Here is a 23,138-nt window from a genome sequence, read left to right on the forward strand (position 1 = left end):
GCACCCGTGGCACCGAAGGCTGTACCCGCCGCACCCGCGGCACCGAAGGCTGTACCCGCCGCACCGAAGGTTGTACCCGCCGCACCCGCCGCACCCAACGTCTCAAGGTGGACACGGTGGCAAAGAAGACCCGTTGCGGGTGCAAGTAACACTCTTGAAAACCAGAGGTCTTCAAGCCGAGGTGCTCATCCTCAGCCCACTGAGCGACAGCAGGCTGATGCGAAACACGTTGTGGCATGCGTGTCTTCTGTGCAGCAGTTTCCTCACCGAACTGCTTCCGAACGTCCTGCGGCGCCTCCTCCTCCTTCCTCACCACCACCGGCGCCGTCTCTATCTACCGCACCTCTAGCACCACCAACTCCACCGTCTACGTCGTCGGCACACACTACCATCGCTCCTCCCTCTGTAAGTGCGGTGGCTGAAGCTGACAGTGAGGCGACCGATGAGAAACTGTTCGAGGCTCTTCAACCCTCGCTCTCGACACGCATTGAGGCTGCCGTGCGACAGGGCAAAGCAGCGTGCTTGCTGACGGCGTCTCATACAGCTCAGCAGCCACAGGTGGAACAACTGGAGCAGCGTATTCTTCGCACGGACACAGAAGCGCACGCTGATTCGTCCGAGCTTATCGAAGGAGGGGCTACCGGGGATTGGGCATGCGCTAAGCGAGAGGAGTGGCTGCTGCCACTTCCGGGATTCATCTCCAGCAGTATCGATCGGCATGAAATCCCAGCTGAGTTGGGAGGTGATGACGGCAGCAACGTCGCTGAGTGCACCACTGCGAGGTCGACTGCTAATGACTTTTCTCGAAAAGCGACCACCACGGCACCTGCAGACGCTGCACCGCTGCTCTCTGCACTTGCACCCGAGTTGTCCGAGAGCGCCACAATGGAGCGCTTGCCTATCGATGTGTGGTTCGGTGCGGACGCCGCAAGCTGTGGGAAGGGCGCAACTGCACCACAGCGACCACGAGTCACGGACAACAGTGATGTATGCCTTGTGGTGTCAACTTCTGTCACACCTCAAAAGTACGCGATCACAGTGCAGCTGCGAGAGCCGCCGTCGAGCCCGATGGCCTGCGTTCAAGCGGTTGCAGGAGCATTGGACACGGTAGAAGCGCACTGCAACACAGCTGTGACCTCCCACACCGCAGCCAGCGTTGATTCCGCACTGAGGGTAGCGCCGGCTATTACGGTTACATGGTGCGCTTTACCGCACTGCTCTTTCTTCGCGGCGACCCAGAGCCCGACAGAGCTGCCGTTGTCGCAGCGTGTGGACTATGTGACGGCCAAGGAGACGGTTATGGAGCGCTTCAACTGCCTTGTAGCACGATTCAGAGCACGCGTGCATTTTGCAGCAGTTGTCAGCAGCGGGTCTGTGCTGGACTTCGGCGCGGAGGTGTTTTTCGCTTGCGTGGAGCGGCGGTTGCTTTCTCTGCAAGCGGCGGTGTGTGACGGCAGTGACGAGGCGGCAGCTCCGGTGGGGTCGTCTTTGCCTTCCGTTTCCACCATCTCTGTTGGGTTCCCACTGAGCCGCGTAGGCATTTTTCCTTCGACTTCTACGGTGGTTTCCATGCGACGTCTCTGCGGGTTACTCCACACGGTGAAGTGGATACCCGTGCTGCACACGTATGACGCCAGTAGCCTGGCTGATGTAGGTTTGCTGAGTCTCTCCGACGCCACCGCTGACGCATCGGACAAGAGTAGGACGAAGCAATGGTCTCTGCTGCTTGAGCAGCTCATTATTGAGCGCGTGTGCCAATCTCCTGTGCAACGCCGGTGGGCCATCGAGATGCTCTTGTGGAGTCGTAGCTTTCATGATGCTGCAGTGCGTCACAAGGCAGCTGGCGCCATGTCAGCGGACATCGCAGACGCTTGGCACAAGTACGCAATCGGGGCTCTTAGCCGGAATCCATTATCCACAGAATTGGATACTGCACGCGGAGATGCTGGAAGCGTCACCAGAGTTCATCTACTTCTCACAACACCCCCTTGCAAAGGCGCCGCTCATGCTCTGCAGGTACATGCTCGGTCTCTGCGGCGCTCACTGCCTCCTCTACCACACCACCGCTTCCTTGCCTTCCCGCGCGTGCAGTATTCTCTGTGGATGGATAAAGTGCAAACACTGACCGCTGAAAAGTCCGTTGGAGCTGTCGTGCTCCTCGACTGCTCTGAGAAGGCTGTGACGGACACGTTGAATTTGGTGAAGACGCACCTCGTTGGCACCGCCGCACAGCGGGCTCGCTTGCCCTATCTGAACGTCGTACTGATTGGCGAGGCTGCCGCTACGCAGCGGATGCTTCAGCACCTGCCCTGTGCTGCTGTCATCACCTCCGCATCTGCGTTTTGCGAAATGGGGCATGCCTCCGTGCAGCAGGTGCGTCTGTACGTCTCGCCCAATTGGCCGGCAGATCTTCAGCAGGACACCTTGTTGGCAGCACTGACTTACCTCAAGCGCCGCGGAGTACCTCATGTCGTTGCCGCCAGCGCGGCACCACAGCGACTCCTGCTAGCACTGTGCAATGAGGCGGTGTTGATCGCACGTTCGCTGCCTGATGCCACGGCCGTCGAGTCTGCCGCTAAGGAGCAGCTGGGTCTGTGCTTGGGACCCTTCCAGCTCATGGACGCTTACGGCACCGTTACAGTTGCTACCATGGCGGCAGACGAGCGGACGCGCACCGCGGCGGCCAGCGACGCAGGGGCTCGAGCCGCCGTGACCCCTGCGCACCCATTGGAAAGTTGCATGCGGTCCATGGCCCGTGAGGGGCTCCTCGGAGCAAGAGGCGCACGTGGCGGTTTCTACGGCCCCGCTGTGGCAATGAACCGAGGAGGCGCTGCTGCTCCACTGCTTCGCGAGGCGGTGCTAAGCACGTACGTCCGCCACCACATGACCCCAATTCAGGTGGGCAACCGACTTCGCGCGGCTGTGCTAAACGTGGCCTGTGAGCTACTGACCCGCGGAGAGGTGCAGCTGGTCGATGATGTTGACCTGCTGTCGATGAGTGCCCTCGGGTGGCGGGAGGAGACGGGCGGGGTTCTTTATCAGGTGGATCAGTTGGGGGCGGATGCTCTTCCACGGTTGGTGGAGCACATGACGTGCTTGGCTTCCACAGGTAGTGCACCACACCTTGCTCCTCACCCATTGCTGTTGCGCATGGTGGCAGAGAAGGTGCGCTTCGCCAATCTGCATGATAGTGGTTTGCTGTGACGTGTGTGAGGTAGCGCGTTTGACCACCGTCGTGTGCCCCTGTGCGTGCGCTGCTTCTTCCGCTGTTGCTGAGTCTTTGCCGCGCGGTACTCCTGTTCTCGGCCCAAGAGAGGACAGGGTGGCACGTGTGTGGCACCCCCTTTGCGGTCTCTCCCTGGTGATGGTGTTTAGCTTCTTCTTCGCTTGATCTTACTCATATGGCCTAACACGATGGCAACTGTGGGAACGGTAGCGGAGGAGGGACGTTTCCCCTGGAGCTTGCGATGATGCTGGGAGGCATGTGCACGCTTAGACGTTGCGTGGCCGCGTAGGTGTGTAAGGATCAGGAGCGCCTGCACCTGTGCGACAGTGTTCGGATTAAGCGAATGAATGACACATAATTCCTCCTGTTGCTCAACTGCACTGCACTGCGTGCGCACATGTCTTTTCAGCTTCTCTTAACCTCCTCTCCCTTTCTCAATCTCATTATTTTTTTTTTTTGGACTTTGCTGTGCGCCCCTTGGCGCTTGCGCATACACGTGTGCTTGGCGTGCCGTGGGCCTTCCTATGCGTCTCTTTCATCACGCACACACAAACGCGTGGCTTGTGGCCGGTGGACTCATTTTGTTCCTCCCCACGTCTTTGCCAGTCTTTGTGCGCGGTCCCGCAGATTGTGTTGCTCCCAAGTAGCGCCGGGTGAATAGTCTACGACGCAAAACACCTCCCTTTATTGCTCCTGGGAATAGCTGCCCTTGCGTCTTTGCTCCCCTTGAGGAAGGCTGTGTGGCTCCTTCTTACTCCCTTCTCCCCTTAAACACGCCGGTGCTGAGCGAATTTTTTCTTCCTCACGAGTGCGCTCCATCATTATGGTCGCCGATTCCCTTTCGCAGATCCTGTCACAGGTGATAGACGACGTGAGTTTCTCCCAGACACATACGGCCAGCGATGACTTCAGGGTGTACCCGAAGTCGTCTATCGACAGCGTTCACACGCTCCAACAGGAGCAGCGAAAGCGCGTGGAGCAGACGTATGGTGCACGCGCACCGTCCCCTGATTTTCTGGGCTCCCAGCTGCTGGCGGAGTACCGCGGCGAGGCAGCCTCGCTGCAGCTCGCTAAGGAATCCGGGGACCCCAACTTTCCGACCTCCATTTCTCGCATGACGGGCGAGCAGAGCAAGCAGTTTAAGAAAGACATGAAGCAGCGCATCCACGAGTGGGAGGCTGCGGTGCGGAATGCAACGGGGCAAACAGACGTCTACCCGGACCAGAAGGCCTCGCTGCGCTCCATCTACGAACTCTACCGCGCAACCAAGATGAAGGTACTCGGGGCGGAGTCATCCGTCGCAGGCAGTCGCGATGGGTCGCAAAGCGCCGCTGCGCAGGCTGCTGGTGCATCGTCGGCGCCAGCTTCTTCAGTTGGTGGGGCCAGGGCGGATAGCACTCGCCTGAGCTCCTCTGCTGCCAAGGATGGCACTACAGGTTTTGCTAGAGCGTCGTTGGGGACAGCAACCGCTGCTGGCGGTGGCAGTGACTGGATTCAGCGCATTGAAAGGGTGCCGCTGGGCACCGAGGACGTGTCGACGATGCCTGAGGACGCTTTGCAGACGGAGAAGCGCAGCTTGAAGCAGGTGCTGCACCGCTTTGAAAGCGACTTTGAGAAATACAACGGCATGCGTCCGGGCCGGCATGACCGCCACGGCTTCACTGCAGAGTACCACCGCTATGGTGAGCTTAAGAACGAGCTTACGCGCCGCTCGCAGAAGAATTAGAGGTGTAGGGGCGGATTGCAGCGTCATTGGCACTTGCGCACACTGCACTCTCCAGGACCGGGCTGACCAGTGATGTGCATCGGAGCAGAGGTGGCGAGAGAGGGTGGTCGGATGTGCAAAGGATGGCAAAGACGTCGGAGAGCGCGCAGAGGGGTCTAGGAAGTAGAAGCAAGCAAGGTAAAACGCGAGTGTACTTGTGCACCTGTGCACCGAGACGTACTGCAGTGTAAGATGCAAGTTGCTCATTGCACTCCTTTCTGCGCCGCTTGCTTTGCTTGGTTCGCTGTGTTCTCCCTTCGCTCTCTTTTCCACCAGCTATCTCCCACCTCCCCCCTCACCTCCAGTGCGGAATCCTTAGATATATGTGTGTGGGTGTGCTCTTGCGCCGTCCCCCACGCCCTTCTTCCTGCGGCCTCTCCTCCGCTACCCCGTCTCTTTTGCGTTGCTTTTTTCGCTTCTGTGCCACCTGTGCTGATACAGGTGGACGTCTACTGTACACGCAAGAGGCAAAAACAAGCAAACAAACACCCCTCAACGGAAACTCGCCTCCGACACGCTATTCAACGCTCTCATACGCGTTCAAGGCTTATTGCGCGTTTTTCTTCCCGGTGGAAGTGAGAGTGGTGGAGTTGCAGTGTTGTGTAGCGTCGGGGAGCACTGTGGAGAGCACCGCGTGGCGAGAGTCCGCTGCTTGACGCGCTGCACATGTGCGCCACTGTGATACCGTTCTGAAAGGCATCTCCTTTTTTGCTTCTCTCCCCTCTCCTCCGCGACAGGGCACAAACTCTCGTAAGAGAGGGGGCCTGTGAATGGCTAAAGAGGGAGAGCGGCATCTCTTTTGGCAGCGTGGACGCACTCTTAGCTGACGTCTACGTGCCTCACACCGGCATGGCAGTTCATTCATTTATTATCATTTCTTTGATGCCGCCTTTCTTCCCCTCTCACCCCGCATCTCTGATCGTCCCGTCCATACTTTCATCTTCACAACGGTCCTTTACTTTGTGGTGGCAGAGCAGTTCAAGCTGCAAAAAGGGGAAAGAGCACACACACTCCTCCTCGCTCAAGCACCGCGCGCTCTGACAGAGAGTGCCACAGTTGTTTTCTCGTCTCTTCACCTATCCCCCCCCTCCGATCAATACAAGCAGGCATACACACACACACACGGCGCGCACTCGCACATTGCTCAGTTATGCAGCGCAAGTACACCAACGCGCAGGCATTGGCCGTTTACCAGGCGCTGCAGCAGAGCGGCGGCCTCAGTGTGCTTGAGGACGACACTGCCACGGCGCTGTACCTTTCGCAGAATGCAGCGGCAACCGGCGAACTCAACTTCACGCCTGGGCTGCTGGAGCGACTGACAAAACGACTGGACAAGGGCGGCATGGTGTTGGACCCGTTCTGCTCGTACGACTACGCCGACCGCCGCCATATCCGCAATTTCTCTATGTCGATTCCCATCCCCTTTAGCGCCTTTGACGGCATCCGCCGCAGCAAACATCAAGTGCAGCTCACCACGGCGCAGGAGGAAAATGTACTGAAGTCATTCAGCAAATTACTTAACGGCGAGGACACCAAAAAGAACGGTGCCACTCCGCCGGCGAAAGGCGCACGCGAGATCTCGGTGGCACTGCCGTTTGTGAGTGCCTTCTTTGATCAGCGCTGCCCGGAACTGCACAACAGCGTACTGACTGGCTCGCGCGAAGGGGCGACGTATCTTCTTCTGTCCATCATCACTGGCCACAAAGAGCTTTGTGCTAAGTGCCTCAAAGCTGGCGCCAACCCGAACAACATGTCGTTTCTTCGAGACGAGTCGCCGGCGCCGGGTGACATGTTTCATGGGTACAGTCCGGTGTTTATGGCAGTGCTGGCGGAGCAGGTTGATATTCTGGAGCTATTGTGCAGCAGCGGCGGCAGCATCCACGTGTACGACCGCTGGGGTCGCACTCCTCTGCACGCTGCCATGGCGTTAGAGAGCACCGAGACGGTGCAGTGGCTGTTGGCGAAGGGTGCACCCCTATACGTGCCAGATGGCTTCGGCATTCTTCCGGCTGACAGCTGCGTCGGTACACAGTACGCCGAGTACTCGATGCCCATGTTGGCGCTGCAGGAGTCGCCAAAGTGCCCACCACCGAGTTATTTCAACGAGACCGCGAAGAGCTGGGCCACCCCGGAGCCAGAGAACAAATCGAACGCTGAGAAGGGGTCAACAAAAGATGCGGCCGCCACGAGCTCTGATGGCTCGGCCGCTGAGGGGGAGGCTAGGATGGAGCCCTGCCGATGTCACTCCGGTCGTCCAGTAGGGTTCTGCGGCTGCATCGATGATATGCTCGTCCGGTGGGCGCGCGACCGCCTTAGCACGGAGTGGAGCCCTGGTGTGAACTTTAGTGAACTCGCAAAGAAGCAGGCAGCTGCCGAAGAGGAGCGAAAGCGACCGACCTACGGCGCAGGCAGCAATCGAGGTGGTAAGTCCTAAGCGTGGCGGAGCGCACCATGTCACAGATGATCAGCACTCAGCGAGCTAGTGGTGCAGGGCGGAGGAGGCCCATAGCCCCTGCTCCGTGTCGGGGCGGGGACATGATATGCCTGTAGAAGACAACAGCAAAGGGGGAGACGCGCTCATGTACGGGATGGTGCATGGCGTGGTTGCTCTCCTCCTGGGGCATTTTCTAGGCTTCGTTCCTATCCAGTGTTGACTTTTTTCTTCCGATCTCCTCGAGTGATGTGCACGTGCGTGCGCGCGTGTCTGCCGTTGCTTCAAGGTACGCCACCGAGTTTCGTTTGCTAAGCGGCGCTCAATGCACGTGCGCACCCTGAAGGCGAAACCCCGAAGACTAAAAACGAGAGAAGAGTGAGAGAGGCAAGATTTCATCCACTAGTCGGTTTGTGTGTGTGTCTCTCTTTCTCTCTCTCTCTCTCCTCCCCCATGTGTGTGGAAGAGACTGCAGAGCTTTGACTGCTTGCAAACAATGACTCTCGATAATGCAGTCCCCTCAAGGAGGACTTCTTCACACCACTCACTCTTCACCTTAGGTGCTGCGGACCTAACCCCCTTCCCTCCACCACCCCACGCACACCCGAAGAGTTGACCATAGCCATCATAGCTCCTTTCTTCCATCCCTTTCCTACCTTTCGGTGAAAAACAAGCGCACACTCACACAAAAGAGCCAAGGAAGGGTTTGACTTGTCCCTTGCACTCACCCCCCTCACCCGTCCATGTAGCTATCAACTTCTCCCTCCCTGTGTCTTAGTTTAGATCCCTTTTCTTATCACTTGATTCATTTTCTCTCTTTTTATTGTTGTGATTTCCCGCCCGCATCTCTGTGCGCCTCTCTTCATCGCTGTACACCCCTGAACCCCTCCCCCTTTGTCACCTCCCCCGCCACTGCGGTTTTTCGTGTATTACGTGTGTATCACATCGCCCACCTCCACTCTTCCCCCTTCATCCAATAAACTGCGAGATTTTTACCCTTCTCCAAGAAGGAGCACGTGGTATTGCCTCTCTCCTTACCTCCAGCCCCTAGGTAGCACTGATCTCTCTCTCTCTCTGGAGGCAAGACATCAGGGACCCAGGACAATCATAGTACCTTACACATCGCATACTTTATCATCATTACACCCACCCTCCTCGCACTCTCACACGCAGAGGCTCACGACTCGTCTCTCTTCCACCTCTTCTTCCCTCCGTCGAACATACGCGTCTTGCGCCTGTGTGCGTTTGTGAAGGTCAACACAGTGAGCAGAAGCATACACGGGAGGTAAGCACATAAAAGATGTCGACAACGGCAGTGATTCACAATTCCATGCAGGCAACCTCCACGCCGAGGAACGAGGCAGCCGTAAAGCGTGAGATTGCCCTGCAGGAGGTGGCTGAGGTGGCGGACAACAAGTCGCAGGTGTTCCCCAAGTCTCCAGCCGACACGAAGGAGGGGGCGCACGAGGTGGTCACCACCACGGAGCCGTTCAAACATCACCTCTCTCTATGGACTAAGGTGACGAGCTACTTCACCCTCGTCATGATGTTTCTCTTCGCGCGCGTGCGTGAGGGCTACTGTCAGGTCTTCCCGAGGGAGGAGGACCATGTGCGCCCCGGCTACGCGCCGATTGTGAAAGACTTCGACCACTACTGGAACCGCCGCTTTTACCGCCGTGTACGCGACTGCTTCATGCGCCCGATCGATTCGCGCCCTTCACGTGTGATTGGGCTAATGGAGCGCGTGTCGAGGGACCACAACGACACGTTCGAGTACACCGGTCGCATCGTGCCCGCAGTGAACATGGGGTCGTACAACTACCTCGGCTTCGCCGAGGACACGCCGAGCATCACGCACGAGGTACTAGATTCGATTGACGACTACGGTCTCGCCTCGTGCAGCGCGCCGCAGGAGTTGGGCCAAAGCTCCCTCGTGGCTCGTCTCGAGCGCGAGTTTGCCGAGTTCCTCGGCAAGGAGGACGCCATTGTGTGCGGTATGGGCTTCGGCACCAACTTTCGCGGCCTTCCTGCCCTCTTCGGCAAGGAGGCACTAGTGCTGTCCGACAGCCTCAACCACTCCTCGCTCGTCAACGGCGTGCGATCGTCTGGCGCCAAGGTCAAGGTGTTTCAGCACGACCACTTTGATGAGGTGGAGAAGTACCTGCGCGAGGGCGTGGTGCTCGGTCAGGACTCCTGCGGCGAGTACAAACCCTACAAGCGCATCGTTATCATCGTCGAGGGCATCTACAGCATGGAGGGTGAGATAGTCAACCTCAAGAGGCTCGTGGATCTGAAGAAGAAGTACAAGGCGCTGCTCTTTATGGACGAGGCGCATTCCATCGGCGCCATCGGCCGTACGGGTCGCGGTGTATGCGAGCACTGCGGTGTCGACCCCAAGGACGTCGACGTACTCATGGGCACCTTCACAAAAAGCTTCGGCTCCATAGGAGGCTACATCGCAGCCGACAAGCCGCTCATTCACTACCTTCGTGAGCATAGTACCATCGCACTGCACTGCGATCCCCTGGCGCCGCCGTGTGCGCAGCAGGTGCTGTCGGTATTGCACGCACTGCTCGGCAAGGATGGCACCGATCTCGGCGAGAAGCGCCTCCGTCAACTGAAGGATAACTCGACATTTTTTCGTCGCGGGCTGTTGGACCTTGGGCTGGTGGTGCTAGGCGATGACAGCAGTCCAGTGGTGCCGGTGATGTGCTACAACCTTGGCAGGCTTAGTGCCCTCTCTCGACTGTGTCTGGAGCGCGGTGTCGCCATCGTCGTCGTCGGCTACCCGGCGACGCCACTGCTGCTGGGCCGTGTGCGCTTCTGCGTCTCAGCCTGCCACACGCGAGAGGACCTGCAGCACACCCTTGACGTGATGAGGGAGCTGAAGAATTACGTCTACATGGAGTGCAGCAAGAAATAGCGACAGTAAGCAGTGCGGCGGAGCAACAATGCGGACGCGCTGTCCGGCATAGCACACCCATACTTATTAGCTGTGTTGAAGTATTTCTCTTTGTGTGTTCGCGTATGTGCATGCGAGAGGAGGAGCTCATGAGCTCCAACGACCCCTTCATTCATTCCCGCGTCCCACTCCTCACCGGCACCCGTGCGCTGACGTGCACCTTCCAGGGTTGAGAGAAAGGGCACAAAGAATGCCCTGCAGGAGGGCGAGAAGAAAGATGAACGCAGAGAGCGAATATCGACTCAAGGCGGCCTCCTCCACTCGCAGCGGAGGAAAAGGACGAACGAGAAGTATGTGGAAGGGAAAAACGACAGGCTGTGGCTTATGTAGGGGCGATTGCTCCCTATACGTCGATACAAATACACACTGCGTGTACTTACGTGTGCCTGCGTTCATCTGCAGCAATGCCGCACGCCGCAACACTACAGGCCTACTTGACATCGAACATCTGCATCGTATGGACAGGGTCATGGTTTTCACCTTTTCTTTGCTTCCGCTCCCCTTTAGCTTTTAGTCGTTCTGTGTGGAGGTGCGCGCCCTAGTGTACATGCATGTGCCGTATTTCTGCCCCCCCCCTTCCCTCAGCGCACATGAATGTTGATGTGCTTGTGCTCGTATGCGAGTTATGCGTGAGTGGCGGTGGAGTCAGCGAGAGGAATGGGGTGGGTAGATATGGAGAGGAAGTGTCGTCTAGCACTCGCTCGTGCGGATCGAATTCTCTCTCTCCCTTTCTCCTGTGCTCCCCACTCTCGTCTCATGGGGTTCGTCGTTCATCATTCACAGTATCATATCAACGCTCAAACTTAGCTCAGGGAATCCGCAGCGGACGTGGTGACACTACACAAATGACAAGCGCACTTTAATTGTCTCTAGCACTCATTCCCATATGATCCCCACGCCTTTCTCTCAGCTCGTCCCTCCCGTTTACTTTTCTGCGCTTTGCTCCCTTTCTGGTTCCACTTCTTGACGTCAAGTACCGCCTTGTGTGTGTGTTTTTCTTTCCCTGTTTGCTTGCGTTTCACGTATGTATCTGCGTGTGAAACTGCCGCTGGATGTGCATCGACATGCGCGCGTGTACTCTCGCTACCTTTTCTTTCCTTGTTTCCTTCTTCCCTTACCCTCTGTTGCTGTGTCTATCGTCGACCTTCAGCGCCGTAGATGCCCACACACACCCACACATACGTACGCACATTCATGGTGTCGTTGATGTTGATGGGTGTGGAGGTGTATGGAAGCGTGTGTACCACTTTTACTTTCAGATATTCTGACTGTTGTCGATGCGTCTTACGGTGCTCGGTGAGTGTCATGGGTCTCATTACTTTCTCTCGCCTGCGCTACGACCTCGATTCCCGTCTCTATGATACCCCTTTGCCACAATGGCGTTGAGGCCTGAGGGGTAGTAGAGGACGGCGATCGGAAGAACCTACAAGAGCTGCAGCAACAAGGGCCGCAACGGTTTAATGTACAGGTAGTGGGCCTGACGGTGAGAGTTGCATGTGACCGCCCCCTTCCCACAGCCCGTTGCACACACACACACACACACACACGCCCACACATCCCTAAGCAGCCTTTAAATTTACCTTTGTGTTGGACTTTGCCCGGCCCTCCTGTCCTCCGACCGCATGTTACGCATCTCTTTTCTCTCTTTTCTCTCTTTCTCTGTTTTGTTTTGAGTTTTGCCTCTTCAGTGGTGATTGTCGCTGTTGTCCTCCTCTCTCAGCCTTTCTTTTTCTTTCCTCTCTTAATGTTGAGTCGTTAAGCGTGTCCCCTTTGAGTTCTCCTTCGCCCCTCCCTGTTTGAGCTTTACACCCCCCACACACACACCCTTCGCTTCTCTACGTGTTTTGTTCATTTTTCTGTCCTTGCATGAGGACGCCGCGTGTGAGCCAACGGTACTTCTGCAGATGCGTCTCTCTCTCTTTCTCTCATCAACCGAATGATCTTAACCTTCCCAAAATGTTCACTCCAAGCAACCCAGGCCGTTTTCCCGCTATCCCTCTCCATCTTCACTCGTGTTGTCACTGCCCGAGAAGAACGAGAGCAGCTGAAAAAAAAAATAAAAGAGTGGTCGAGGGAAAGGCAGCGCATACGCATACGCGCGCACACACACATCCAACGCACTCGTGTCCACCTCCATCCCTACACTCGGCTCATTGACACCTGTGCGTCTTCCGCTTCTTGTGTAACTTTCGGTTCTCTGCCGTGGGTGGTGGTGGACGACCACGTCATGGAAAAGACACAACTCTACTTCATCTGCACTACTGGCAATGGACTGGGTCACATGCAGACAAGAGAAATGTATTACGTACAGACGCAAACGCAGGTGCGCGCGCACCTCATCGCTCGTCGACGCGGCTGCTCTGGGCGTAATACATTTGCCTTCCTACCACTCCCATTCCAATAGGGCGGTGCACACGTGTGTGCATGTGTCGACGGTTGATCTGAGCGTCCGATCATTTTTTTTGTTTTTTTTCCAGCTCCCTGCACCCTTTGCCCTACCACAATTCTTCGACTCTGTGCGCCTCTGTAGTAAGTCGGAGGTCAGGCAACGGAGAAAAGTTCCTCTACGTACTGCATGTTTTTCATATGCGTACTCGCTGCGTACGACGGGGCTGCATTTGAGAGAAGAAGAATGTACACTAATCGAGAAGAAAAAGCATAATTCATGGTGCATCACATGTTTTACCCCCTCCTCCTCACCCCACAGCTGCTGTTAGCACTGCCACCCTCCCCCTCATCACACACTCGTGAAACGAATGCGCACACTATTGCAAGAAAGGGGAAGTGAATCGTTCAGCAGTAATGCTGAAACTTTCCTTCTCTTTCTGTTTGCCTTCATTTTCGTCTTCGCGGGACGTCCTTCGCCTTGAAACCGGCCCCCCCTCACTGTTACTTCCCCCCCCCCCCCTCACCCTTTCGCAGTACCCATTCTGCAGCCCTCCCTGTTTTCTCCCGGTGAGTCGACAGAGACGTGATCGAGGACTGCCATTTTTCTATATGCTCATGCCAGTGATGTGTGTGTGTGTGTATGTGTGTGCTATTTTTGTCCACTTGTATACTTTAGGTTTGCTCTTTCCCCCCTCCTTTCTGTGCTAAGTTCTTCACCAAAAAGGTTCTCTTCGATTCTCTGTTGTGTGGGTAGCATGGATCCGGCGACCTGCTCTGGACACTCACCAGCTTTTCTGTTAATGGTGTGAGGTTTCTCGGTGTCTTCTCTTTTGTTTCTGGCTCACGGCTCTCTTTCCTTCGCGGGTCCCTCACCCCGACACACTAGAGCAAGCGCACAATTAGCAACGCATTGCACACCGCGTGTCGTCATCTGCGAGAATAAGGGCATCTGCGAGTGTGTCTCTCGGTGCCTAGGAGGATGCTTCCATAGAGGACGGCGAGCGTGGGTGCGTAGCATCTAACTACCCGCTTCATCCTCACTCTCCGCGGTGCTTCAACGTAGCCCTGGCAATGAAACGCCTTGGACACCACTGTAAACCACTCAGACGCATCGGTCAACTTCTCGTTGCACAAACTCCCTGCCTCGATGGGTGGCGCTCTCATTTTCTATAATCTCGCGTTCTCTCTATTTCTCTACCTCGTTTCTCGTCTCCGCCATGCGTGCAGGAGTGCCAGCTCTTTTACCCACCTTTGTCTGTCTCTCGCCAAAAGGCCACAGGGACAGAAAGGTACACGCAGGCCTTCCTTCCACGGCTACACAGACGCACACCCACCATACCCTTTTCCCTGGCGTACGTCACGGAGAGGTCGAGGTGCCATGTCAACCTTTTTCGTTGCCGTGGCTGCTGTCCTCGGTGCATCGCTCGTGCTGACTGCGTTGTGGGCAGTACAGCGCATTCCAAGGTGGGAGTGGGAATCTTCGACAGTACTCATCACCGGCGGCAGCGTCGGCATTGGCCTCGCCACCGCCAAGAGCCTCGCACGCAAGCAAGTCCCATTTCTCATCCTTGCAGCCCGTCGCGAGTGTGTGCTGCGAGAGGCAGTGCAGCAGGTGGAAAAAGTCGTCGAGGAATGCCACAGCTGCACACGTGTGTCATATGTAACGATGGACGTGGCGGACGAAGTCTCGGTCGCTACAGGCCTCGCCCGTGCTAAGGCGCAGTGCGACGGTCGCCCCGTCAACCTTCTCATCTGCAACGCGGGTTTTGCGCACCCCGCTCGTTTTGTGGACAGCACGATGGCGCACGCTCGGCAAATGATGGAGGTCAACTACTTTGGGTCTCTGGCAGTGTTGTGGAAAGTGCTGCCTGAGATGCTGGAGATGAAACGAGGTCGCGTTGTGCTGACGAGCAGCATGGCGGCCAGGGCACCGATTGCCGGATACACGTTGTATAGTGCCACCAAGGCAGGTCTGCGCGCGTTTGCCCACAGTCTGGACATGGAGACCAGCTGCCTGGGTGTGCGAGTGCAGGTCGTAAGTCCACCAGACGTGGAGACACCTGGATACGCGCATGAAAACGAGGTGAAGAGCCCCGAGTGCGCCGCCATCTCTTCGTTTGGGGGTGCAAAGCCGTTCACTGCGGAGGCAATGGCACAATCCATCGTTAATGGCATCGGGGACTACTCGTTCGACATCACGCTCGGGATGGATGGCATCATGCTCAACTACGGCTCTGCCGGGATAGAGCCGGCGACGAGTGTGGCAGCGCTGCTGACGCAGTCTGTACTTGGCGGCGTGTTGCGGCTCGGGTTGGCAGTGTTTTCTAAGATACATTACGGAATTGTGAGGAAGGTACGCCTGGCAGAAGCGTCGTCAGCACCCCCGTCACGTTGGTAAGGAGTTTTTCTTGGTGTGTGCGTAGGCACGTGTGACTGCGTATGCGATCCTTCGTCGTACTACAGGCGAGGAGTGGAAGCGAAGGGACAGAGTTTGCCGCTGGATCCACGCAGGGATCACCTTAAACAAAACAGAATAGTTGCGGAGAACGCCAACACGTACACAGATTAATGAACGTGTCCATAGGAGGCAAACAGACGCTGTGATGCTTGCGGCAGCGTGACTGTCGTAGTCGCTGCTGCGTTGCTGGGGGGGGGGGGCGAATAGGCGTAAGAGCGACGTGCAAGCTTGTCTCGCTGTCCCTGTCTTTATTTTTTCCCCTTTTCGGTGAAGCAGTAGTCGCACGAGTCGCCTTGTTTTTTCCACTCTTCTGCATGTGTCTCCTCTACTTGGTTGGCCTCTTTTCTGCGGACATGCTTCGACGTGTCGGTGCGTCGTTGGGCCCTGTAAGCAGTATGACTCAAACGCACGCACATACCGTAACGGAGGAAAAAAGGGCACAGTGCAGCGAGCATCACGCGTCCGAGTGAGTGAGCCGATACTTCTGAGCTGCGGTGCGTCGCACACGTGCACACCTACACACCTCACATACATGCTCGCCTTGGCGTCATCCTCGTCGTTCACCAACGTATGTGGGTGCATCGCATTTGCCAGCAACGCATGGCTAAGAGAGTGACCGTCGTCAGCTGTGATGTCCACGTGGTTCTTCCGCGTTCCATATCTACATGTATGCACAGCGTGTTTCTTCGGCGGTGGTATCGTCCTCTTAGGCAGCGGCCTCTGGGATTTCAAGCGCTCCAGGCGCAACGCCGTTCCTGTGTTCAACAGCGCCGCCGTCGTCAAGACGGAGGAGTCGGCGCGCTACCCGTGCGAATCAATCAAGGGCTTTGATGTTGTTGTGCGCAGCTTTTACGTGCCTGTAGCTGCCAACACAGATAGCGGCAGCCAAGCGCCGGGGCTGTCTCTGCTGGCGCATCTTCAGAGGCTTGTGGGTCTCTTCTCCAATGAAAAGCACCGTATCGATAGCGCCGATCCGAACAACACGGCGGCGGCAGCACAGTCAGTCCGGTGGGTAGTACGAGATGCCAAAGACTCAGAGGGTGGAGTCGGCCCAAGGCTTATCTCAGCCTCGTACTGGCCTCCTGACACCTCCAAGTACGCCGCCCTGGTTTTGGAGCCCTCCGCACGATCCAGCGGCGACTCGAGCGCTGTATTGCCGGCGCCACCGCGCTCGCTGCTGCGGCAGTTGGCCGACGGGGCTACCTACCAGTCTCTTTCCCGGTGCAACCCACGGTCCACACTTCTGGACATGGCGTGTGAAGCCGACCCCGCCTACCTTGGTGCTCCCTACCTTCGCGTGCTTTTGAGCGGCTTCCTGCTGCTACCCACCACCCTCTCGCGGCTGAACGTCGCAGTCCTCGGCGTAGGCGGGGGATCGCTGCCACTGTTCCTCCAGCAGTACTTCGCGCCCCGGATTCACAGCTGTGACTTGGTGGATGTCGAGCCGATGTGCATCAAGGCAGCTGTGGAGCAGCTTGGGATGAAGGAGCTGCTGAACACGATGACGTTGCAGCGCGAGGGCGGCGGTGTGCACTACTACATCGAAGACGCCGTCAAGTACCTGTCCCATCGCGTTGGCGAGGCCGACCGTCGAACAGAGTGGCCTTGGCAAGGTGGGTCCGGGAGAGTAGCAAGGAGCGGAAAAGGAGCAGCGGCTTCTCCACATCATGGTACTTCTGTGTTTCATGATGCCGTTCAGCCAACCGCTACCGCGTCACTAGCCACCAGCGCCAAGCGCCAGCGCCAGCTTGACTTACTGTTTGTGGACCTGTTTGTCGGCAGCGAGCTCGACAGGGCCGTCACATCGCACGAGTTTCTGCGTCTGTGCCGCAGCTCGCTCTCACCTTACGGCGTGGTCGCCTTCAACCTCCCCACGGCGGACAGGCCATTTGTGCAGCGATGCAACGAGGTGTTTGGCACCCACAACGTTTACCGTATTCCTGTACCGGCTAGCTCGAACGAGGTGGTGCTCGCTCGCGGCGGGGCAGAGAGCCGCGGCACCATGGCCGACGCTCCACACCTCTCCCATCGCCACATGTTTCGCCGCGCACAGGAGCTGACGGCGCAGTATCGTCTTCCCTACGACCTCGCCAACCATTATCCTTTCTGGTGGCGACTATGGTAGTAGAGAAGGGTGGGGGAAGAGCTCAACGACATGGCGCACACGTATCTGACTGTTTGGGCGAATGAGGACGTTCTTCAGTATCAACACCACAGCTCCAGCAAGCGAGGAGGAAGGGGAGGGAGGTGATCGCGTGTCAGCTGACACCTCTCTCCACGTGCCCGCTTGTTTGCTTCGCCCTTTGGACGTCGCAAAGGATTGTCCCTGCTCGAGCAACACCAATACGATGACAAGATCCCATACGCCGCGGGGTCTCGAGAGTAAACCAAACACCGTCAGCGAGATCAAGGCAACCAACCCACGCGAGGGAGGGTGCGTGGGAGGACGGCGGCGCAAAACGATGGACGCGTGAAGGGAGGATGCCTGTGACATGTGCGTCTGACTGATCTCGACCCAAGCGCATCGATAACGGCGATCGAGATATCCAAACACGCAAGCGCTTTCTCTGGCAGACTTGTCTCGAACGCTACGCTTTTCGCCCATGCCCACGCAGACTCTTTTCCCCAACACACACGCACACACCCAACCATCTCCCCCCTTCTCCCTCCCTCCCTCCCCTGCTCTGTTTTCTTTTCGGCATCGCGCGGCCCTTTTGCACATTTGTGGCGGCGGCGACAACGTGACGGTGTAGGTCAGCGAGTTTTTCTTTTTGTAGCTCGCCTAAGAAAACAGCGAGCGTGACGCCACAGGGGTGATACAGTCCCCCCAGCTATGTCCGCCACGATCAAAGCTGCATGTGCGTGCGCGTCTACGTTGCTCTTCCACAGTTTGCGCTTGCATGCCTTCCGAGGCGCATTTCCGCATATTCTGATCGTGGTGGATCGCGTTCCATGTGTGCTGCAGAAGGTTGTCACTGAGGGCTACCTGCAGATGCTGCGCGCATACGGGCAGCAAGGTGCAGCGTACTTAACTGAAAACCACGACAGTTTATTGGCGACGTCAACCGAAACCTTGGCAGAGACGGCAGACGACAGGGGATCACTTAAGGGCCATGGTGGCGACCTGTTCATTCCCCTGGAACCCGGTGCAGAGACGCCGAGTGGATCGGCAGGCTTTACTATGCACGTTCCACTGCCGTCGTTCGCCACGGACGACCCCGCTCCTCTCTCCTACTCCCTCATGCCGTTTTGCAGCGAAGATTTCCTGAGTCGCGTGAGGCGGTTGCAGCAGTTCTTTCGACACTGCGGTGATGGGCAGCTGCAGCATCAAGGCGACCAGCACGAGGCGGCGGCTGCCGCTGGGGGCGCAACAATGACGTCGCCTCCGGCCGCACCGTCGAGTGTGTGGACGGCAGAGTTATTCAGGGAGGAATTCGATGAACTGTGCCCGCTGCTGGAGCCACTCCTGTCATCAAAAGGCGACTCGGTTGAGGTCGACGTCGCCGAGGGGAAACCCCTGTGGCAGGCGCTCTTTAACGGACCACCGCGAGAGCTCCTCGGGTGCGTCCTGGTGCAGGAAAACGCCTTCCAAAACGAGATGAGGCGCTACCGGCTTCGTCTGAACCTATTTGACCTCGGTGTTCGCGTTGCGGAGCACTGCCACCTAGGCATCATGAGCCAGAGAGCGGATCGCTTGGCAGCCGAGGGTCGCCTCAAGGAGGCGCTGGAGGACGACCAAGTGTACAGCTATGCCCGCTCCTGCGCTTTCCGGCCCGAGCAGGCCCAGTGCCTCGCCAAGGCGATCGCGGACTCAATCGACTTGTACAGCTGGTGCCGCGCTGGGGGTGCCAGCTGCGCTGCAGCACGCGTAGGACAAGCGCTTCCAGCCTCCATAACAGCCGCGCTGCAGAGTGCTGAACTTTGGTCTATCTTCAACTCTGGTGCACTGGACGGCTGCACCTCTGCAACGGCGGCTGACCGCACCGCCATGGATGTCGGAGTCGCCTTACAGGAACCAATCGAAGGCCCTGGCATACCTCTCTTGATTGTATGCCGCGACGCGGCCAAGGTCCTCACCTACGGCGGCGGGATGGAGGACTGCCTGACCAATACCGGGTACTATGAGGCGGCCTACGTGCCAGAGCGCAATGATGTCGCGCGGCACCGTGAGCGCTTTCGGACGGCGTACAACGAAGTGAGTGGCGGGGGCGGGGAGAGTGAAGGGGTTGAGGAAAATACTGCTGCGACCCCCCCGATGCACGGCCGCCTGAAGAAGAAGGAGTACCTTGCAATGCTCAAGGAGAAGGGGCAGAAGCCGAACAAGCCCCAGAGCGACGGTGCTGAAGAAGAAGATGGCGCCGTCTCCCGCAGCGCCCCTGCCGGCTCCTGCATTTCGAACAGCATCGGCGGCACCTTTCCCATCGGCGAGGTCATCACCGAGTCGTTTGACCTCTCGCAGCTCAGTGGCACGTGCGACGTGTTTGCGTATCCCGACATGTTCAAGCAGGTAACGATGAGCCACCCAGCACCGTTCACCATGACGGTGGAGAGGGGCGTTGTCACGCACATCAGCAACGGTGCCCCAAAGGAGTTCCTCGACTTGCTTAGCCTTGTACGCCAGGTTGAGGGCAAGTGCTACGTGCGGGAGTTGGGCATCGGCCTCAACCCGTATGTAGGTCCGGCCCACGTTGTGAGCGACGTGACTACGTTTGAGCGGCAGTGGGGCATCCACCTCTCCCTTGGCCAGCGCCACCCTCTGTTCGTAAAGCAGCGTGAACGACGCAACGCCGACGGCACGGTGGCCGCTGGGGTGCAGGTGGATGGCCCTATCCTCAAGCGAAAAGCCGGCAAGTATCATATTGACGTTTTTGTGGATGCAGCGCAGCTGCGCATGGGCAACATGTTTGTGGTTGACTTCACCAAAGGTATCGCCGTGCCGTGAACGATGTGTGTGTGTGTGTTTGCTGATTTGGCGGTGCGTAGACGTGCCGCGAGTAACTCCTCCGCCATATCCTCTTGCGCTGTTTTCCCCTTCACTACAAAGGAGAATGAGCCCCCATATGCGTGAGAAGCAGTGTGCAGCACTGCGTGTGCCCCGTATGCACACCCTTACAAAACTTCTTACCTTCCTCCGTCAGCTGATTGGCGCACGTGTGCATATGATATAGGGCGCACGAGGTTGTGAAGAGACGACAGAACGAGGTAAAGGTGGGACGGAGGATGACCACAGCGGCGCCCCGCGGCGCAGCATTGAGGCGCAAGCACAGACATACTTACATCAAGTAACCACAAAACAGCACAACGTACCAGCTGTCGCCTTAACCGTACAGACGTACCTCACACCACTCATTCATCTACTCAGCATCGTAGCACGTCCTACCTCTGCCGAACGTGTCTTCAAGGAAGGCAACAGGCGCATTCTATCTGCGTGTGTTCCGTGGCACACGTGTTACGGTGCGGAAGACGTGCAAGAGGAGGTGGGGAGGTGCGCTCTTCTCCAGTTTACTGCTCGCATTCGTGGTACTCGCACGCACCATCGCGCTTCGGACTTACGTGTTAAGCTCCCAGCGGTGTCGAGGTGCGTTTCACCTCGTTGTTTAGCCCTCTACTTCTCAAAGCTTATCCTCCTCTCTTGTGCTGTCTTCCACCTCTCCCTGGGCTCTCTCTGGCTTTCTTTTTCTTGTCTCCACTGTTGTTGCTGTGCACAACAACAACAGCACGTGCGTGTGTGTGTGTGTGTGTGTGTGTGTGTGTGTGTGTGTCGAACACGAAATTCAAGAGCTACGCAGCTGTACCCTTCCTCCGCACCCACCCCTCCTCATCCATCCAACTTCTAACGTACTCTGCTGGCGGTTGAGGGCGTTCTTTTTCGTCCGTTGCACCCGTCTCTCTCCTCACAGCCCTCTTGCTGGTTTTTGTTGTGCTGAGCTGCCGGCCGCCATTGTGTAGGGTCGCTCTTTGCTCTCTGATCCTTCCCCAATTGGCCACACAAGTGCGCATCTCCCCCATCCTGACTTACAGGCACACTGCGTCCCCGCGCACCACCGCAGTCGCACATGCGTACCTGTGCCTTGCTGCGTACCGCAGCTGCGGCTGGCCCGTCTGTCACCAACTTTAAAGTGCTGCTCCAGGGCGAGTGCGTGCTTCGCTACGACGCAGCGTCGCAGGTCGCCATCCTCTCAATGGAGCGCCACGCGCGCAAAAATGCGATCGGCGTCAGCTTCCTGAACTGCATCCAGCAGGCCATCGACGTATGCATGGCTGGGGCCCCGTCTGCCGCTTCTACCACTGCCGCCGACTGTCCGCCCGTGCGCTGCCTGGTCATTTCCAGCGCCGTCCCGAAAGTCTTCTGTGCTGGCGCGGATTTGAAGGAACGAAAGGAGATGTCTGTCGCGGAGTCGCGCGCGTTCGTGCAATGTCTGCGTCAAACCTTTAGTAACTTGGAGGACTTGCCCATTCCCACCATTGCCGCCATCGAAGGCAAGGCGCTCGGCGGCGGCATGGAGCTGGCCCTGTCGCTAGACATACGCGTGGCAGGCGACGGGGCCACCATGGGCTTTCCGGAGACAGGACTTGGCATAATCCCCGGGGCAGGTGGTACCGTGCGTGCGCCTGCGGTGCTCGGCGTTAGCCGTGCGCTGGAGCTGATCCTGACGGCTGAGCAGGTGTCCGCCCAGCGTGCTCTGGAGCTGGGGCTCGTAAACCGTGTCGTGCCGGCCGGCTCGGCCCTTGAGTCCGCCCTGGACCTGGCACTGCGGATCTCCAAGAACGGGCCGCTCGGCGTGTGTGCTGCGAAGAAGGCGGTGCGCTCTGCCGCGGGTAAGACGCGGGCGGAGGCGATGCAGGTGGAAGCAGAGCAGTACGAGGTTGTGCTCCACTCCGAGGATCGCCTTGAGGGTCTCAAGGCCTTTGCAGAGCGTCGCACTCCCGTGTACAAAGGTAAGTAATGCAGGGCTGTGCGAGTCAGCGGTCACCAGTTCTCTCCGCGGACCATTCTTGCTACACACGACACACCGTCTTCTTCCTCTCCTCGCCCTGAATATGATGTGCGCCTCTCTCTCTGTTGAGGCTCTCTCTTTCGCCTCAGTTACGGGTGTTTTCTCTTGACTTTGGTGTTTGCATTTTACTTGTCATTCTTTTCACGCCCCTGTCCGCGCCGCTATCGTCTATGAGCAAAACGCGTCGCTTCCTCATCACAACTCTCTCCTGTGATGAGCTCAAACCAGTCTATGATCCGTGCGGAACCCCAATGATGTTGGCCACCTCTTCGTCACGTTGGGGGGCCAGTACGCCCTCACGGAGGAAGCTAAGCGCCGACGCCCACAAAGCGGGACCTCCTGGGTTGAATGCCCTCCCCCCGCCCCCTCAGTGGGTGCGGCAACGTCGCGAGCGCTCCCCCTCAAACAAACGCGGGGGAGAGAATAGAAAACCCGTGCGGGAGCAAGCTATGTACCCCGCTACATGAACCCACAGATGGAGGTCGTGGCGCGATCCCATTTTTGTCATATCTTGCCACCGCGCTCGTGGGCAAAATTGTTACGGGAGACGGAAGGGGTGAAAGTGAGGCGGCTGTGTGTCTCTCTCTGCGTGAGTGCAGGTGTAGGGGGGGGGAGGGGTGGGTGGGTGGTGGTGGTGTAGTTATTGAACCATTTTTTCCTCTGCTTCCGTTTCTCGAGAGGTATACGCAAATATTTTGCTCACCTTCGCCACGCCTCCCTCTAGTCGAACCACGTGGAGCTGCTGCAGGCGGTGCGCATGGCTGTCACTGCCAGATGCTGCCTGCCATACTCTGCGATGGCGGTCACCACTGTACGGTGTCTCCCAGTATCTTTGCCAATGCACTACGCCCCATCTCGCTGTTCCCTCTTTCTCCTCTTCGCCTCTATCGCCACCCCCTGCCCCCGCACC

General features: G+C 57.7%; 8 protein-coding genes across 8 annotated transcripts in view; all 8 read left to right on the forward strand.

The window, feature by feature from the left end:
* The window catches only part of LPMP_340270 (hypothetical protein), a gene marked incomplete at both ends in the record, with an annotated part of 4,371 nt that extends 1,167 nt beyond the window's left edge, over positions 1–3,204 (forward strand). Inside the window, one exon of the mRNA XM_010704154.1 lies at positions 1–3,204. Coding sequence (XP_010702456.1) covers positions 1–3,204 — 3,204 coding nt within the window.
* Positions 3,205–4,049: 845 nt separating this feature from the next.
* Positions 4,050–4,952, forward strand: LPMP_340280 (hypothetical protein; the record flags this gene model as incomplete). The annotated part of the gene is made up of 1 exon (XM_010704155.1): positions 4,050–4,952. One exon carries the CDS (start codon positions 4,050–4,052, stop codon positions 4,950–4,952), a length of 903 nt encoding a protein of 300 aa, XP_010702457.1.
* A 1,189-nt stretch (positions 4,953–6,141) lies between these two features.
* LPMP_340290 (hypothetical protein) lies at positions 6,142–7,425 on the forward strand (the record flags this gene model as incomplete). Its single annotated transcript, XM_010704156.1, has 1 exon — positions 6,142–7,425. The coding sequence occupies one exon, from the start codon at positions 6,142–6,144 to the stop codon at positions 7,423–7,425; it is 1,284 nt and encodes a 427-aa protein (XP_010702458.1).
* A 1,297-nt stretch (positions 7,426–8,722) lies between these two features.
* LPMP_340300 (serine palmitoyltransferase, putative) lies at positions 8,723–10,345 on the forward strand (the record flags this gene model as incomplete). The annotated part of the gene is made up of 1 exon (XM_010704157.1): positions 8,723–10,345. The coding sequence occupies one exon, from the start codon at positions 8,723–8,725 to the stop codon at positions 10,343–10,345; it is 1,623 nt and encodes a 540-aa protein (XP_010702459.1).
* A 3,805-nt stretch (positions 10,346–14,150) lies between these two features.
* LPMP_340310 (short chain dehydrogenase/reductase, putative) lies at positions 14,151–15,170 on the forward strand (the record flags this gene model as incomplete). Its single annotated transcript, XM_010704158.1, has 1 exon — positions 14,151–15,170. The coding sequence occupies one exon, from the start codon at positions 14,151–14,153 to the stop codon at positions 15,168–15,170; it is 1,020 nt and encodes a 339-aa protein (XP_010702460.1).
* A 691-nt stretch (positions 15,171–15,861) lies between these two features.
* Positions 15,862–17,355, forward strand: LPMP_340320 (hypothetical protein; the record flags this gene model as incomplete). Its single annotated transcript, XM_010704159.1, has 1 exon — positions 15,862–17,355. The coding sequence occupies one exon, from the start codon at positions 15,862–15,864 to the stop codon at positions 17,353–17,355; it is 1,494 nt and encodes a 497-aa protein (XP_010702461.1).
* Positions 17,356–18,063: 708 nt separating this feature from the next.
* On the forward strand, positions 18,064–20,172 carry LPMP_340330 (hypothetical protein; the record flags this gene model as incomplete). Its single annotated transcript, XM_010704160.1, has 1 exon — positions 18,064–20,172. The coding sequence occupies one exon, from the start codon at positions 18,064–18,066 to the stop codon at positions 20,170–20,172; it is 2,109 nt and encodes a 702-aa protein (XP_010702462.1).
* A 1,114-nt stretch (positions 20,173–21,286) lies between these two features.
* Positions 21,287–22,177, forward strand: LPMP_340340 (enoyl-CoA hydratase/isomerase family protein, conserved; the record flags this gene model as incomplete). The annotated part of the gene is made up of 1 exon (XM_010704161.1): positions 21,287–22,177. One exon carries the CDS (start codon positions 21,287–21,289, stop codon positions 22,175–22,177), a length of 891 nt encoding a protein of 296 aa, XP_010702463.1.
* Positions 22,178–23,138: the final 961 nt, after the last annotated feature.

This window comes from Leishmania panamensis (assembly GCF_000755165.1).
Source record: "Leishmania panamensis strain MHOM/PA/94/PSC-1 chromosome 34 sequence".
NCBI classification, from domain to species: Eukaryota; Euglenozoa; class Kinetoplastea; order Trypanosomatida; family Trypanosomatidae; genus Leishmania; species Leishmania panamensis.